Genomic DNA, 14,451 nt, shown 5'->3' with positions numbered 1-14,451 from the left:
TCTCAGGTGATAGGTGCTGCATGTGGTAGGGGTGAGGAGCTTGTTCAGGTAGCTGGGTAGCTTGCCCAGAAAGTATTTGAGGGTGAGACAGGAAAGGTGAACTTTGCGCCTAGACTCTAGTGATGACCAATCTAGTTCTTGGAGCATTTCGCAGTGATGTGTGTTATAGTTGCATTGTAGAACAAAACGACAAATTGAATTGTAGAGGGTGTCAAGTTTGCTAAGGTGGGTTTGAGGAGCCGAGCCATATACTATGTCTCCATAGTCAATAATTGGCATTAGCATCTGCTGTGCGATACGCTTTCTGACCAGGAGACTTAGGGAGGATTTGTTCCTGTAAAGTACCCCTAGTTTGGCGTAGGTCTTGGTTGTCAGGGTATCAATGTGCATCCCGAATGTTAAGTGGGAGTCAAACCATATGCCCAGGTATTTAAAACTAGTGACAGGTGTTAGGGTGGTGTTAGGGTGGTGTTAGCGTTGGTTCTAATCTGGAGCTCAGTCACTGGAAGCTTTAAAAATTTAGTCTTGGTCCCAAATACCATTGGTATCCAGAACAGGTGGGTTCTGAGCATCACACAGACTCCAGGTATCCAGAACAGGTGCCACTAATCCCGGAGTTTGAAGGCAGTATCTCAAAAAGCAGCAGCTTCCCGGAGCTGAAATGAACCCGGCTCAGCTCCGGCGACCCCTGCTTCCTAAGGTAGATGGAACTGCCGCTTTAAATTGAGAGCAGAGCTGGGTCTGGGGAACCAAATAAGAGGAATTGGGGAGTATGAAACAAAAATGTGAGTTTTACTGGGAATACTTGGTCTTGTAAGTGAGACTGCCCCCCAGTAAGTGAGACTGCCCCCCAAAGATTGAGTGAGCATGACTGCAAATGAGTGAGCCTGCTGTCAGCATCGTCAGAAGCACTCACACTCACACTCCTGAGATATGGGGCCAAATACAAGCGTGAACCCCACTACGTTTCAGGGGATTATACCTCTCTACATCAGGGAGTGATACTGCCCCCCAGCGTGAGAGACTGCCCCCCAGCGTGAGAGACTGCCCCCCAGCGAGTGAGACTGCCCCCCAGCGAGTGAGACTGCCCCCCAGCGAGTGAGACTGCCCCCCAGCGAGTGAGACTGCCCCCCAGAGAGTGAGACTGCCCCCCAGAGAGTGAGACTGCCCCCCAGAGAGTGAGACTGCCCCCCAGAGAGTGAGACTGCCCCCCAGAGAGTGAGACTGCCCCCCAGAGAGTGAGACTGCCCCCCAGAGAGTGAGACTGCCCCCCAGCGTGAGAGACTGCCCCCCAGCGTGAGAGACTGCCCCCCCAGCGTGAGAGACTGCCCCCCCAGCGTGAGAGACTGCCCCCCCAGCGTGAGAGACTGCCCCCCCCAGCGTGAGAAACTGCCCCCCCCCCCAGCGTGAGAGACTGCCCCCCCCAACGTGAGAGACTGCCCCCCCCAGCGTGAGAGACTGCCCCCCCCAGCGTGAGAGACTGCCCCCCCCAGCGTGAGAGACTGCCCCCCCCCAGCGTGAGAGACTGCCCCCCCCCCAGCGTGAGAGACTGCCTTTCAGAGAGTGAGACTGCCTTTCAGAGAGTGAGACTGCCTTTCAGAGAGTGAGACTGCCTTTCAGAGAGTGAGACTGCCTTTCAGAGAGTGAGACTGCCTTTCAGAGAGTGCGACTGCCTTTCAGAGAGTGCGACTGCCTCCGAGCGTGAGAGACTGAATCCTCCCAGCGACTGAGAGACTGCCTCCCAGCGACTGAGAGACTGCCTCCCAGCGTGAGAGACTGCCTCCTCCCAGCGACTGAGAGACTGCCCCGCAGCGTGAGAGACTGCCTCCTCCCAGCGACTGAGAGACTGCCCCGCAGCGTGAGAGACTGCCTCCCACTGTGGAATGAGCGGCTTTATGACAGGCATGTGAAGAGGCAGATTCAGTGTTTTTGGCAACTATTTACAATTTAATTGCCCCATTTTTCAAAGCAAATGGCTGCCGTCTGTGAGCCTTGAATGCAGCATTGTGATTGGTTAATCCCACGTTTCCGATTTATAATAAAGTGATGTCTTATTGGTGGGATTCCTAGAGGATTGTTTGGCTCCTCCGTCCCGCTTGCACCAGATGACCCCCATATCACATAAGAGGCGGTATGGGGTGATGTAGAGATGGTGCCTTGTGTATGTTTCCAGCGTCTCTCAGGGGCCACTTCCCAGGATGTGAGCAGTGATGTGGCCCAGCTACTGGGGAACCTAACCAAGGCCATCGGATCCCGGAAAGTGCTGGAAATGGGTGAGGGCATCTGTGAACCGAGGCCGAGTCTGCCACCCACACACACCCCAACACAAGGGCCTGACCCCAACACAAGGGCCTGACCCCACACACACCCCAACACAAGGGCCTGACACCAACACAAGGGCCCGACCCCACACACACCCCAACACAAGGGCCTGACCCCACACACACCCCAATACAAGGGCCTGACCCCAACACACAACCCAACACAGGGCCCGACCCCAACACACAACCCAACACAGGGCCCGACCCCAACACAAGGGCCCGATCCCAAACACACCCCAACACAAGGGCCTGACCCCAACACAAGGGCCTGACCCCACACACACCCCAACACAAGGGCCTGACCCCAACACAAGGGCCTGACCCCACACACACCCCAACACAAGGGCCTGACACCAACACAAGGGCCCGACCCCACACACACCCCAACACAAGGGCCCGACCCCACACACACCCCAACACAAGGGCCCGACCCCAACACACAACCCAACACAGGGCCCGACCACAACACACAACCCAACACAGGGCCCGACCCCAACACAAGGGCCCGATCCCAAACACACCCCAACACAAGGGCCTGACCCCAACACAAGGGCCTGACCCCACACACACCCCAACACAAGGGCCTGACCCCAACACAAGGGCCCGACCCCACACACACCCCAACACAAGGGCCTGACCCCCAACACAAGGGCCTGACCCCCAACACAAGGGCCTGACCCCCAACACAAGGGCCTGACCCCCGACACACGGGCCTGACCCCCGACACACGGGCCTGACCCCCGACACACGGGCCTGACCCCCGACACACGGGCCTGACCCCCGACACACGGGCCTGACCCCCGACACACACCCCGACACACACCCCGACCCCCGACACACACCCCGACCCCCGACACACACCCCGACCGCCGACACACACCCCGACCGCCGACACACACCCCGACCCCCGACACACACCCCGACCCCCGACACACACCCCGACCCCCGACACACACCCCGACCCCCGACACACACCCCGACCCCCGACACACACCCCGACCCCCGACACACACCCCGACCCCCGACACACACCCCGACCCCCGACACACACCCCAACACAGGGGCCTGACCCCAACACACACACTCACCTCCCATCTCTCCCTCACTGCTAGGGAGTCTCTCATCATCTCAATAATCCTCTTACACCATTACCTTCAGTGGGATTCCCCTCTTACACACCGCACACTTCAGTGGGATTCCCCTCTTACACACCGCGCACTTCAGTGGGATTCCTCTTACACACCGCGCACTTCAGTGGGATTCCTATTACACACCGCGCACTTCAGAAGGGATTCCCCTATTACACACCGCACACTTCAGTGGGATTCCCCTCTTACACACCGCACACTTCAGTGGGATTCCCCTCTTATACACCGCACACTACAGTGGGATTCCCCACTTACACACCGCACACTTCAGTGGGATTCCCCACTTACACACCGCACACTTCAGTGGGATTCCCCTCTTACACACCGCACACTTCAGTGGGATTCCCCTCTTACACACCGCACACTTCAGTGGGATTCCCCTATTACACACCGCACACTTCAGTGGGATTCCCCTCTTACACACCGCACACTTCAGTGGGATTCCCCTCTTACACACCGCACACTTCACTGGGATTCCTCTTATACACCGCACACTTCAGTGGGATTCCTCTTATACACCGCGCACTTCACTGGGATTCCTCTTATACACCGCACACTTCACTGGGATTCCTCTTATACACCGCACACTTCAGTGGGATTCCTCTTATACACCGCACACTTCAGTGGGATTCCCCTATTACACACCGCACACTTCAGTGGGATTCCTCTTACACACCGCACACTTCAGTGGGATTCCCCTCTTACACACCGCACACTTCAGTGGGATTCCCCACTTACACACCGCACACTTCAGTGGGATTCCCCACTTACACACCGCACACTTCAGTGGGATTCCCCACTTACACACCGCGCACTTCAGTGGGATTCCCCTATTACACACCGCGCACTTCAGTGGGATTCCCCTATTACACACCGCGCACTTCAGTGGGATTCCCCTATTACACACCGCACACTTCAGTGGGATTCCCCTATTACACACCGCACACTTCAGTGGGATTCCCCTATTACACACCGCGCACTTCAGTGGGATTCCCCACTTACACACCGCACACTTCAGTGGGATTCCCCTCTTATACACCGCACACTTCAGTGGGATTCCCGTCTTATACACCGCGCACTTCAGTGGGATTCCCCTCTTACACACCGCACACTTCAGTGGGATTCCCCTATTACACACCGCACACTTCAGTGGGATTCCCCTCTTACACACCGCACACTTCAGTGGGATTCCCCTCTTACACACCGCGCACTTCAGTGGGATTCCCCTCTTACACACCGCGCACTTCAGTGGGATTCCCCACTTACACACCGCACACTTCAGTGGGATTCCTCTCTTACACACCGCGCACTTCAGTGGGATTCCCCTCTTACACACCGCGCACTTCAGTGGGATTCCCCTCTTACACACCGCGCACTTCAGTGGGATTCCCCACTTACACACCGCACACTTCAGTGGGATTCCCCTATTACACACCGCGCACTTCAGTGGGATTCCCCTCTTACACACCGCGCACTTCAGTGGGATTCCCCTCTTACACACCGCACACTTCAGTGGGATTCCCCTATTACACACCGCGCACTTCAGTGGGATTCCCCTATTACACACCGCACACTTCAGTGGGATTCCCCTCTTACACACCGCGCACTTCAGTGGGATTCCCCTCTTACACACCGCACACTTCAGTGGGATTCCCCTCTTACACACCGCGCACTTCAGTGGGATTCCCCTCTTACACACCGCACACTTCAGTGGGATTCCTCTTACACACCGCACACTTCAGTGGGATCACTCTTTTATAAAGCGCACACATTTCCTAGGTTCCCGGCGCAGACACCAGAGCTTTCTCTCGTTGTGCCGCAGGGAGGAGCTACGGTTATAACCCTCTGATTCTTGCTTTGGTGCTTCCGGCTGATGGGAAAGTAACAGCGTGTGTGTGTGACACAGAGGACATCACGTGTGCGAGGGCGTCCTGGAGAGAGGTACCGCCCCCTGCTACTCGCTTTGGGGTCTTTTTTAAAATTTTTAATAATTTACATTTTTATTTAACCCTTTGGGGCCCTCTAAACGTATACACCTCCCATTATATACACCTGTATACACCTCCCATTATACCGAGCGCGGCATCACCGCTGTATACTGTGTATCCGTATATACCTCCTATTGCGCAGCGTCACCACTGTATACTGACAGAAATGATGCCTGTTCTCCTGGCTTCTCTCGTCAGGCCGGCGTGGAGGATAAGATTGACGTGAGAATAAAACCTGCAGAGGAAACGCTGGGTAATTATCTCCGTATAACCGCACACAGCGCTCAGTGATATAACACCGCTAAATCTCCGTATAACCGCACACAGCGCTCAGTGATATAACACCGCTAAATCTCCGTATAACCACACGCAGCGCTCAGTGATATAACACCGCTAAATCTCTGTATAACCGCACACAGCGCTCAGTGATATAACACCGCTAAATCTCCGTATAACCACACGCAGCGCTCAGTGGTATAACACCGCTAAATCTCCGTATAACCGCACACAGCGCTCAGTGGTATAACACCGCTAAATCTCTGTATAACCGCACACAGCGCTCAGTGGTATAACACCGCTAAATCTCTGTATAACCGCACGCAGCGCTCAGTGATATAACACCGCTAAATCTCTGTATAACCGCACGCAGCGCTCAGTGGTATAACACCGCTAAATCTCTGTATAACCGCACGCAGCGCTCAGTGATATAACACCGCTAAATCTCCGTATAACCACACGCAGCGCTCAGTGATATAACACCGCAAAAACTCCGTATAACCGCACGCAGCGCTCAGTGATATAACACCGCTAAATCTCTGTATAACCGCACACAGCGCTCAGTGGTATAACACCGCTAAATCTCCGTATAACCGCACACAGCGCTCAGTGGTATAACACCGCTAAATCTCCGTGCTATTTTCAGATATAGCTATAGATATACATCTCAAAAACAAATAGTCGAAACCATTTCTGTGCCTAACGAAATGCTTTTATTTGTGCGAGCTTTCGAGATGCACTGATTTCTTCTTCCGGCGATGTTACAATGAATAAAGCAAGATTAAACTTAACATTCTTACAGTATATGCACTGTTTTTATCTGTGACTGAAACCTATCACCCCCCCTCCCCCCTGTGAAGTATGCGATTTATGACTTGAGGTGTTAAATAGTTTCTGAATGTTAGTGATGTGTGTGTGTGTGTGTGTGTGTGTGTGTGTGTAAATATAAATTGGTAAAGAGCCCACAGTGTATACAGCGCTTTACAAAAGGTGTGCGTGTGGAGTGTATATCAAGGTGTGGAAATGTGAGAGGGTGTTGCATTACTAAAAGTGTGTGTAGATACTGTGTGGTCCCTGTCTCTTACACATACAATTACTCCATGTAATTCCATCCCTATATACCAATAGGGACCACATAGTATCTACACACTTTTAGTAATGCAACACCCTCTTACATTTCCACGCCTCCCCACACCATTGATATACATAACCACTCCACACACACCTTTTGTAAAGCGCTGTATACACAGTGGGCTCTTTATTTATTTATTTTTATATATATATATATATATATATATACACACACGCACACACTGCTTTACACATATACAGTACATACCTTTTTATAACTGAATATATACATTATACACACATATACCTAACTATATACATTACTATTCACATACACACACTTGTATAAACATGCACAAAAAAAAGTGAAACGTAATTAAAACTTGAGGTTCAACAGAATGCAGAACCAGAGTCCCCCGGTATTTATACAAGAATTGCATGAATCAATGTTTCTCCCTCAGTGCTGGCTAATCCTTTCAGCCGGTGAGATTGTTTTTGCTTTGGATGCCCCCCTGGTAGCAGTGACCCCCCTGTAGCAGTGACCCCCCCCCCACCCTGGTAGCAGTGACCCCCCCCACCCTGGTAGCAGTGACCCCCCCCCCCACCCTGGTAGCAGTGACCCCCCCCACCCTGGTAGCAGTGACCCCCCCCCCCACCCTGGTAGCAGTGACCCCCCCCCACCCTGGTAGCAGTGACCCCACTGTAGCAGTGACCCCCTGGTAGCAGTGACCCCCCCCCCACCCTGGTAGCAGTGACCCCCCTGTAGCAGTGACCCCCCTGTAGCAGTGACCCCCCCCCACCCTGGTAGCAGTGACCCCCCTGTAGCAGTGACCCCCCCCCACCCTGGTAGCAGTGACCCCCCTGTAGCAGTGACCTCCTTCCCTCTGTGCACACAGATGACTTAATCTCGGCGGAAGAAACGGGCACGTTTGACTTGGTCTCTCTAAATATGGCCGACCGTCAGAACTGCAAGAAGTGCTACGAGAAGTGTCTGCGACTACTGAGGAGTGGAGGAATACTGGCCATAGACGGGGTACGTTACGCTCAAATCAAGCTCCCCGAAAACAGACATGCTGCATTGCATCATGGTGCTGAAGCAGGGATATCCTGTAAACCTGACCTGTTTGTGGCCATTGAGGACTGGAGTTGCCCACTCTTGGTATACACAGTTCCCAGCGTCAGTACGGCTGCACAAAGTAACAGTAATCCGCTTGATATTAAACAACTGTAACACTGAAAAATAAAGAGGCTTAGTCTCCCGACCTCAGGTTAGAAAGAAGAATCCACGATCTGTGCTCTGAAAACACTTCAAATAAATCCCTTCTTTTAAACTGTAAGTAAATAGTAGTGGTACTTTGGAGTAATAAATGAAGTACTGGTACTCCTGGGTTTGTACATTTAAAAAGTGTCCGTCAGATTGCAAATAATACAAAGTAGTAAGGTTTCCACAGACCGGATCAGAACATCTCCTCAATCACCTGGTTATTGGGGTACAAAAAAAAAGCTGAAAAAGATATATGGGTCTAATAATTATGGGTATATTTTATATAATAGATATGTATTTTTCACCTACATTGAACCCATTAAACATATCATTGAGGTTCCGCCGTGTGGAATTGAACGGGTGACCTGAGCGTGATTATTCTTTGGCAGGTGCTGGGCAGAGGGGCCGTTCTCACAGCGAAGAGCACAGACACGATGTCCCAGGAACTTCACCTGCTGAACGAGGCGATATTAAGGGACGCGCGGGTGTCTCTGAGCACCCTGCCTCTGGGAGACGGGATGACGCTGTGTTTCAAGATTTGAGGAACCTCCTCACCCCTCCTTCAGCCTTGCAAATGAACAAGCTGCAGTGTAAAGGAACACGGAGTATGACTACACACTGCTTCAACGCCACCAGCTGCATGCAGAAGCGGCAGTCCCTGCTGTCCAATAATTGCCTGATTAAAAAAAAACCCCATCTTTTCCTAACCCCTTCTCTGCCAGAGAAGCCCCCTCTGGTAGCAAAGGGAATATACCTTTTTGAAAGACTTGGAAATGCTGTTTAATATTCATTATTCAACCCTCCTATAAATCCCAGCCACAAAGATAAAGGATCATGCAACAGCAACGTGGCAGATCTAGGCACAGGTCTGTATGGACCGGGGGGCGGCCAACTCCAGTCCTCCAGGGCCACCAACAGGACAGGTTTTAAGAATATCCCTGCTTCAGCACAGGTGGCTCAAAGACTGCACAACGTGTGCTGAAGAGCCACCTGTGCTGCCTTCAACTGAGCCACCTGTGCTGAAGCAGGGATATCCTTAAAACCTGTTCTGTTGGTGGTCCTGGAGGACTGGAGTTGGCCGCCCCCCTGTTATATACTCACCTGAGCAGGGGCGGCATTCCAGCTTTGCATCAGTGTGTGCAACTTTATCCTTATTCTGCTTATGTAATTATCTCTGTACCCCCCCATTGTACCGCGCAGCGGCGTGTGTTGATGCTTTACATACAAACAATAACGGCACATTTTAGGCAAGAAGGAGAAGCTTGGGCTGTTCAGAGATGCTTCTACAAACATTCAATCCAATTTCCTCCCCGCCATCCTAATTATAATAGCTGCTGTAATAGTCCCCTGTATACAACGCCGACAGTGTGTGTAGTGCTGTACAATGGTTCTCTAAAGACAGTCGAAGTCACTGGAGACAGACAGGAGAGATTTGTGCAGCGCTACTATATGGCTCTCACCCAACTATACCGTAAAACAATTTTATTTTTGTAATTTAAAAAAAAATAATAATATTGATGTACATTAATTGTCATTAAAATAAACTAATTTATCATTGGGATTATTGCTTCGGTGGTGGATGCAGGGCGTGTCCGCTCAGCAAAGGGTGGGCTTATGTGAAACCAATTTAAAAAAAAAAAGGAAGAACCCAAAACTCCAGGGTTAGAAAAAGTATAGGTCGCCGGCAAGAAAATGAGTGTAAGCGACTTAGTACCAGCCACAAACTGACCCGTGCTTCCGTTTCAGGACATTCATATATTCCAGCGGATCCTCTCCAGGGTCAGCGATAAGTTTCAGGAATAAGCAGAAACAAGCACTTCATTAGTAACCCTCCAACACGCACAGGCTGCATTATCTGCATGTTTATTTCACACCATTGGAAAGTTTATTTTGTTGTTGAACGCTATTTTTAGCGACAGCGAGCCTCAGTTACCGAGGAACTTACTCACTTGTACCCGGGGGTTTTATTTCTTGTCCGGAGGCGGATCTTCTGTCTTTTGTACTTTAGAAATAGAACCACAACGTACAATTAAATGGGCAGATTGGGTCAAAAAAGAAAAAATGGCAGCAACTTAATCAGTAAAATTGGCTGTTCAGATTCAACTGTATCCTGTGGAAAATGTGTAGGTATCGCTTATTGATGGGAATGAGGAAAATGTGCGACTTCTATTTGTCCGACTACTTTGCAAACAAGTGAAGAAACCGAACCCAACGATCTCACTAATAGCAAAATGCCTGATCCCAAAACAGACTGAAAAAAACAAAACCTCCCAAGTACTTATTCACCATGAAACGGTTTTTAAAATACTTAATGCTGCGCAGCGTGAGCTGTGCGAGTGAATTGCAGTGTGGTTACGTGCAGTGTGGTTACGTGCAGTGTGGTTACGTGCAGTGTGGTTACGTGCAGTGTGGTTACGTGCAGTGTGGTTACGTGCAGTGTGGTTACGTGCAGTGTGGTTACGTGCAGTGTGGTTACGTGCAGTGTGGATTGTGTTGAATTAAAACTAGAAGATTCAGCTAAGTGTGTATTAGGCTGCGGACATGGTAAATTCAGCCGCGCGGAGCCGAGGGAAGGCGGGTGCTTTCCCTGGCCATGGTGTGCGCACAGTCTAGGGGCGTGCCAGTGACGTCACGAAGCTGGTTCGCCCTTATTGGGCAAACCACAAACGTGACCAGCCTGTCGCTCCAAGAAATCAGTTTCAACCGATTTCTTGCGCAACGCGCGCCCACTTCTGCCCGCCGCATAGATGCGAACACTGTCTTAAGGCAGTCTGTCCGCGCATGGTCTGCAGCGCCATGTCCGAGGCCTAACTAGTATTGGTGGGTGAACACTGGGTTAATTTATTTTGATTGTGTGGTAGCTGGGAGTCAGTTTAAAACGGTTTTGTTTTAGCCTCGTTTGAAAGACCAGGGGAGGGGTGGTTTATTTGATTGCTTAATTAACGGGTGTGACTTTAAACCGAGACTTGTAACAAATCATTGGAGGTGCGTGACTGAAATGTAGTGTAGCCATGTGCAGTTTGGATTTGATGAGGAGTTAGAACCAGGAGGCGTTGAAACAAGGTATACAGAACTACAGTAAATTGTTAGCACTTCATTCTCCATAGTGTAACAATGAGCAAGATTGAGCATGCTCATCTTGCCACATGTATGTGCACATGGAGCAGCTGTTCCAGGGAGCATATCTCTGTGGGATGCGTGAGCAGGTGGTCTCTTTGGAGTCTGATTGTCAATGCTGCAAGTTTCCTCTTCAGATCAGCTATCTTGAAAAGAGTTTAGTGCTCACTGAGCAGGCCATGGCTGGATCTAGTGGTGCAGAAGGGTGAGCTGAGAGTGAGGAACAGGTAGGTAGCTGGGTAACAAAAGAGGCAGGCCAGGTCTGAGCTGGCCCATCCCAATAGATTTTCCAGATCGAGTGAAGATATTGGGAGTGTCAGGGCAGGATTGGCAAGGCTGGGGGAGACTGATTCCTCTAGCAGCCAGGGGAATAGTTCCTCCAGCACACAGGGGACATGGGATACTCAGAGATCAAGAAAGGTGGTGGTAGGTAACTCCATTATTAGAAAGGTAGATAGGGCAATCTATTGCCATGACCGCATGAACTGAACAGTTTGTTGTCTCCTGGGGGGCTCAAGTTCGGCACATTGTGGATCAGGTAGACAAATTGTTGGGAGGGGCTGGGACTGAACCGGCGGTCTTGGTATACGTTGGCACCAAAGACAAGTTAGAGAAAGATGGAGGATCCTAAAAAAAAAAAAAAAAAAAACTTATGTCAGGGATCTAGGCCAGAAGCGTGAGGCAAGCACCTACAAGGTAGTATTTTAAGAAATACCAGTGCCATGTGCTAACCCAGGGACAGAGTTGGAGCTTAGGTAGATTAATGCATGGATAAGAAAGTGGTTTAGGAAAGAGGGAGTTGGGTTTTTAGAGCAATGGGAATCCTTCCATGGGAGATGCCATCTTTATAATAATGATGGATTGTACCTCAATGAAGAGGAATGATGTTAAAAAGGTTTGAGATTTTAAACTAGGAAGTAGGGGGGAGGGACAAGAAAGATAATGGACTAGATAGAAGATAGGAATAGGGAAGTAGCTTGAGTTCATGGAAGTAGACTGGGGGAAACTAGTTTGGCAAGCAGGGAGACATCCATATTAAATACAGATAATACTAGAAAACTTCTAAAGACTAAATCCAATTGGCTAGAAAGGCAGATAATAGCACAGACTGGAAAAACCTTAAATGCATGTTTGCTAATGCAAGAAGCCAGACAGATAAAATGGGGGAGCTTGAATTAATAGTTACAAAGGAGCAGTATAATATCATAGGCATTACCGAAACATGGTGGTATGAAACTCATGACTGGGCAGTTAATTTAGAGGGTTATTCCCTTTTTCAGGGGATTGAGCAAATAGAAAGGTGGTAATGGGAAATGATTGGCGATAAGGAAGAAGCAGAGGTATTAAACAAATTATTTGCCTCTGTATTTACCAGGGTCAAATCAATTGCCAAAACAGTGCCACATGAGAAAGCAACAGCCTCTATATTAACGAACAATTGGATAACTGAGGAAATGCATACGCGGCTTGACAAAATTTAAGTAAATAAGGCACCTAGCCCCGATTGCATAAACCCAATATTTCTTAAGGCGCTAAGTTTAGTATTAGCTCAAACCATGACATTTAATATTCATAGACTCAAGGCTCAGTACCACAAGATTGACGTAAAGCAGATGTGGTGCCTATATTTAAAAAAAGGGAGCTAGATCACAACCGGAGAATTACAGACCCGTAAGCCTGACTTCAATAGTGGGGAAGCTACTTGAAGGTTTAGTATGGGATAATATTCAGGAATACAAAATGGATAACAAAATTAGCAATAGTCCGCATCGATTTATGAATGATAGGTCCTGCCAAACTAACCTTAGTTTCTTTGAGTAGGCAAGCAGGAATTTAGACCAGGGTAATGCAGTTGATATGGTCTTACATTTTTCTGGTTGGCCTAAAGTTGTAAAGGCATCAAGGATCAGCACTGGGAACCCTGCTTTTTAACATATTTATTAATGATTTTGAGATTGGCATACAGAGAAAAAATTCAATTTTTGCTGAGGACACTAAATTGTGTTAGGTGGTAGAATCAGAGCAGGATGTAATTTCTCTCCAGGACTTGGATAAACTGGAAACTTGGGCAGGTAAATGGCACATGAGGTTTAATACAGATAAATGTAAGGTTATGCATTTGGGGAAAAAATAAAATAAAAAATAAGGTGAATACTTGGAGCTCAAAGGAGTGCTTGTAGACAGCAGGCTTAACAATAGTGCCCAATGTCAGGCAGCAGCTGCTAAAACAAGCTCTTATCTTGCATTAAACGGGGTATGGGTGGAAGCATAATCATGCCACTGTCTAAAGCAATAATAAGACCACACCTTTAATATGGAGGAATTTTGGGCACCATTCAAAAAATGTGACTTATGAGGCTTGCTAAATTACATTTGTTTACATTAGAAAAGGAGGCGTCTAAGAGGAGATATAACTATATATAAATATATTCAGGGTCAAGGAAGAAAGATGCTTTCAAAAGAACTATTCATCTCAAGGGCAGTGCAAATGACACAGGGTCATCTCATAAGGTTGGAGGAAATTATATTTCACCAGTAACAAAGGAAAGGGTTTTTTTTTTTATAGGAAGGGCAGTTACAATGTGGAATTCATTACCCAAGGATAATGATGCCAGATACAATAGATCTTTAAAAAAAAAAATTAGGTTGGACATCTTTTTAGAAAGAAGATATATACAGGGATATAAGTAAACATGGTAAGGATGTTGATCGAGGGAGTAATCTGATTCCTATTATTTTAAGTAAGGAATGAATTTATTTCCCCCCTATGAGATATCACTGGAGGAGGTGTCACTGGGGTTGTTGTGTTTGCCTTCCTCTGGATCAATATACTGTAAGTATGGATATAGGTTAAAGTATCTGTCGTCTACATTTAGCATAGGTTTAACATCTTTTTGCAACCTCATCTACTATGTAATAAGTCAACCAGCTTCATTTACCCAAATAAACCAAATTATACCCTATTACCACTGTCGTTGCATCACGTAGGTCCTTGCCAGGGCTGCCCCTTATATCACCATGGTCTTCTTCCAGGAATGGCCCAGCAAACATGCAAGTAAAACAGAACTGGCTGATTTGGAAACCACAGGGCTTTGTGTGCAGGGTCCCAGTCCGATTCCCAATGTAATAACGATAGTAAGACAATAAGGGAACAAGGTAGCTGTGTCCAGGGGAGAACTCATTTAAGGAAATGCCAGGTCTGCGTGATTAAGGTACAGGGCCGTAATGACTAAGCAGTCTTCTACAATAAGGCGCAGGATGATACC

The 14,451-nt window shown here is 48.8% G+C and overlaps 1 protein-coding gene across 4 annotated transcripts in view; it reads left to right on the top strand.

Moving 5' to 3' along the window:
* COMTD1 (catechol-O-methyltransferase domain containing 1) overlaps positions 1-9,621 on the top strand; it is a 43,943-nt gene extending 34,322 nt beyond the window's left edge. For all 4 annotated transcript variants that reach the window (XM_075610339.1, XM_075610342.1, XM_075610340.1 and 1 more), the window contains exons 3-7: positions 2,174-2,273; positions 5,292-5,410; positions 5,656-5,710; positions 7,701-7,837; positions 8,458-9,621. In XM_075610339.1, coding sequence (XP_075466454.1) covers positions 2,174-2,273; positions 5,292-5,410; positions 5,656-5,710; positions 7,701-7,837; positions 8,458-8,610 — 564 coding nt within the window. In that variant the 3' untranslated portion in view covers positions 8,611-9,621. The remainder of the gene's footprint in view (positions 1-2,173; positions 2,274-5,291; positions 5,411-5,655; positions 5,711-7,700; positions 7,838-8,457) is intronic.
* The last annotated feature ends 4,830 nt before the right edge of the window (positions 9,622-14,451 follow it).

Source organism: Ascaphus truei, chromosome 8, assembly GCF_040206685.1.
Source record: "Ascaphus truei isolate aAscTru1 chromosome 8, aAscTru1.hap1, whole genome shotgun sequence".
NCBI classification, from domain to species: domain Eukaryota; kingdom Metazoa; phylum Chordata; class Amphibia; order Anura; family Ascaphidae; genus Ascaphus; species Ascaphus truei.
This window is presented reverse-complemented; position numbering and strand designations above follow the sequence as displayed.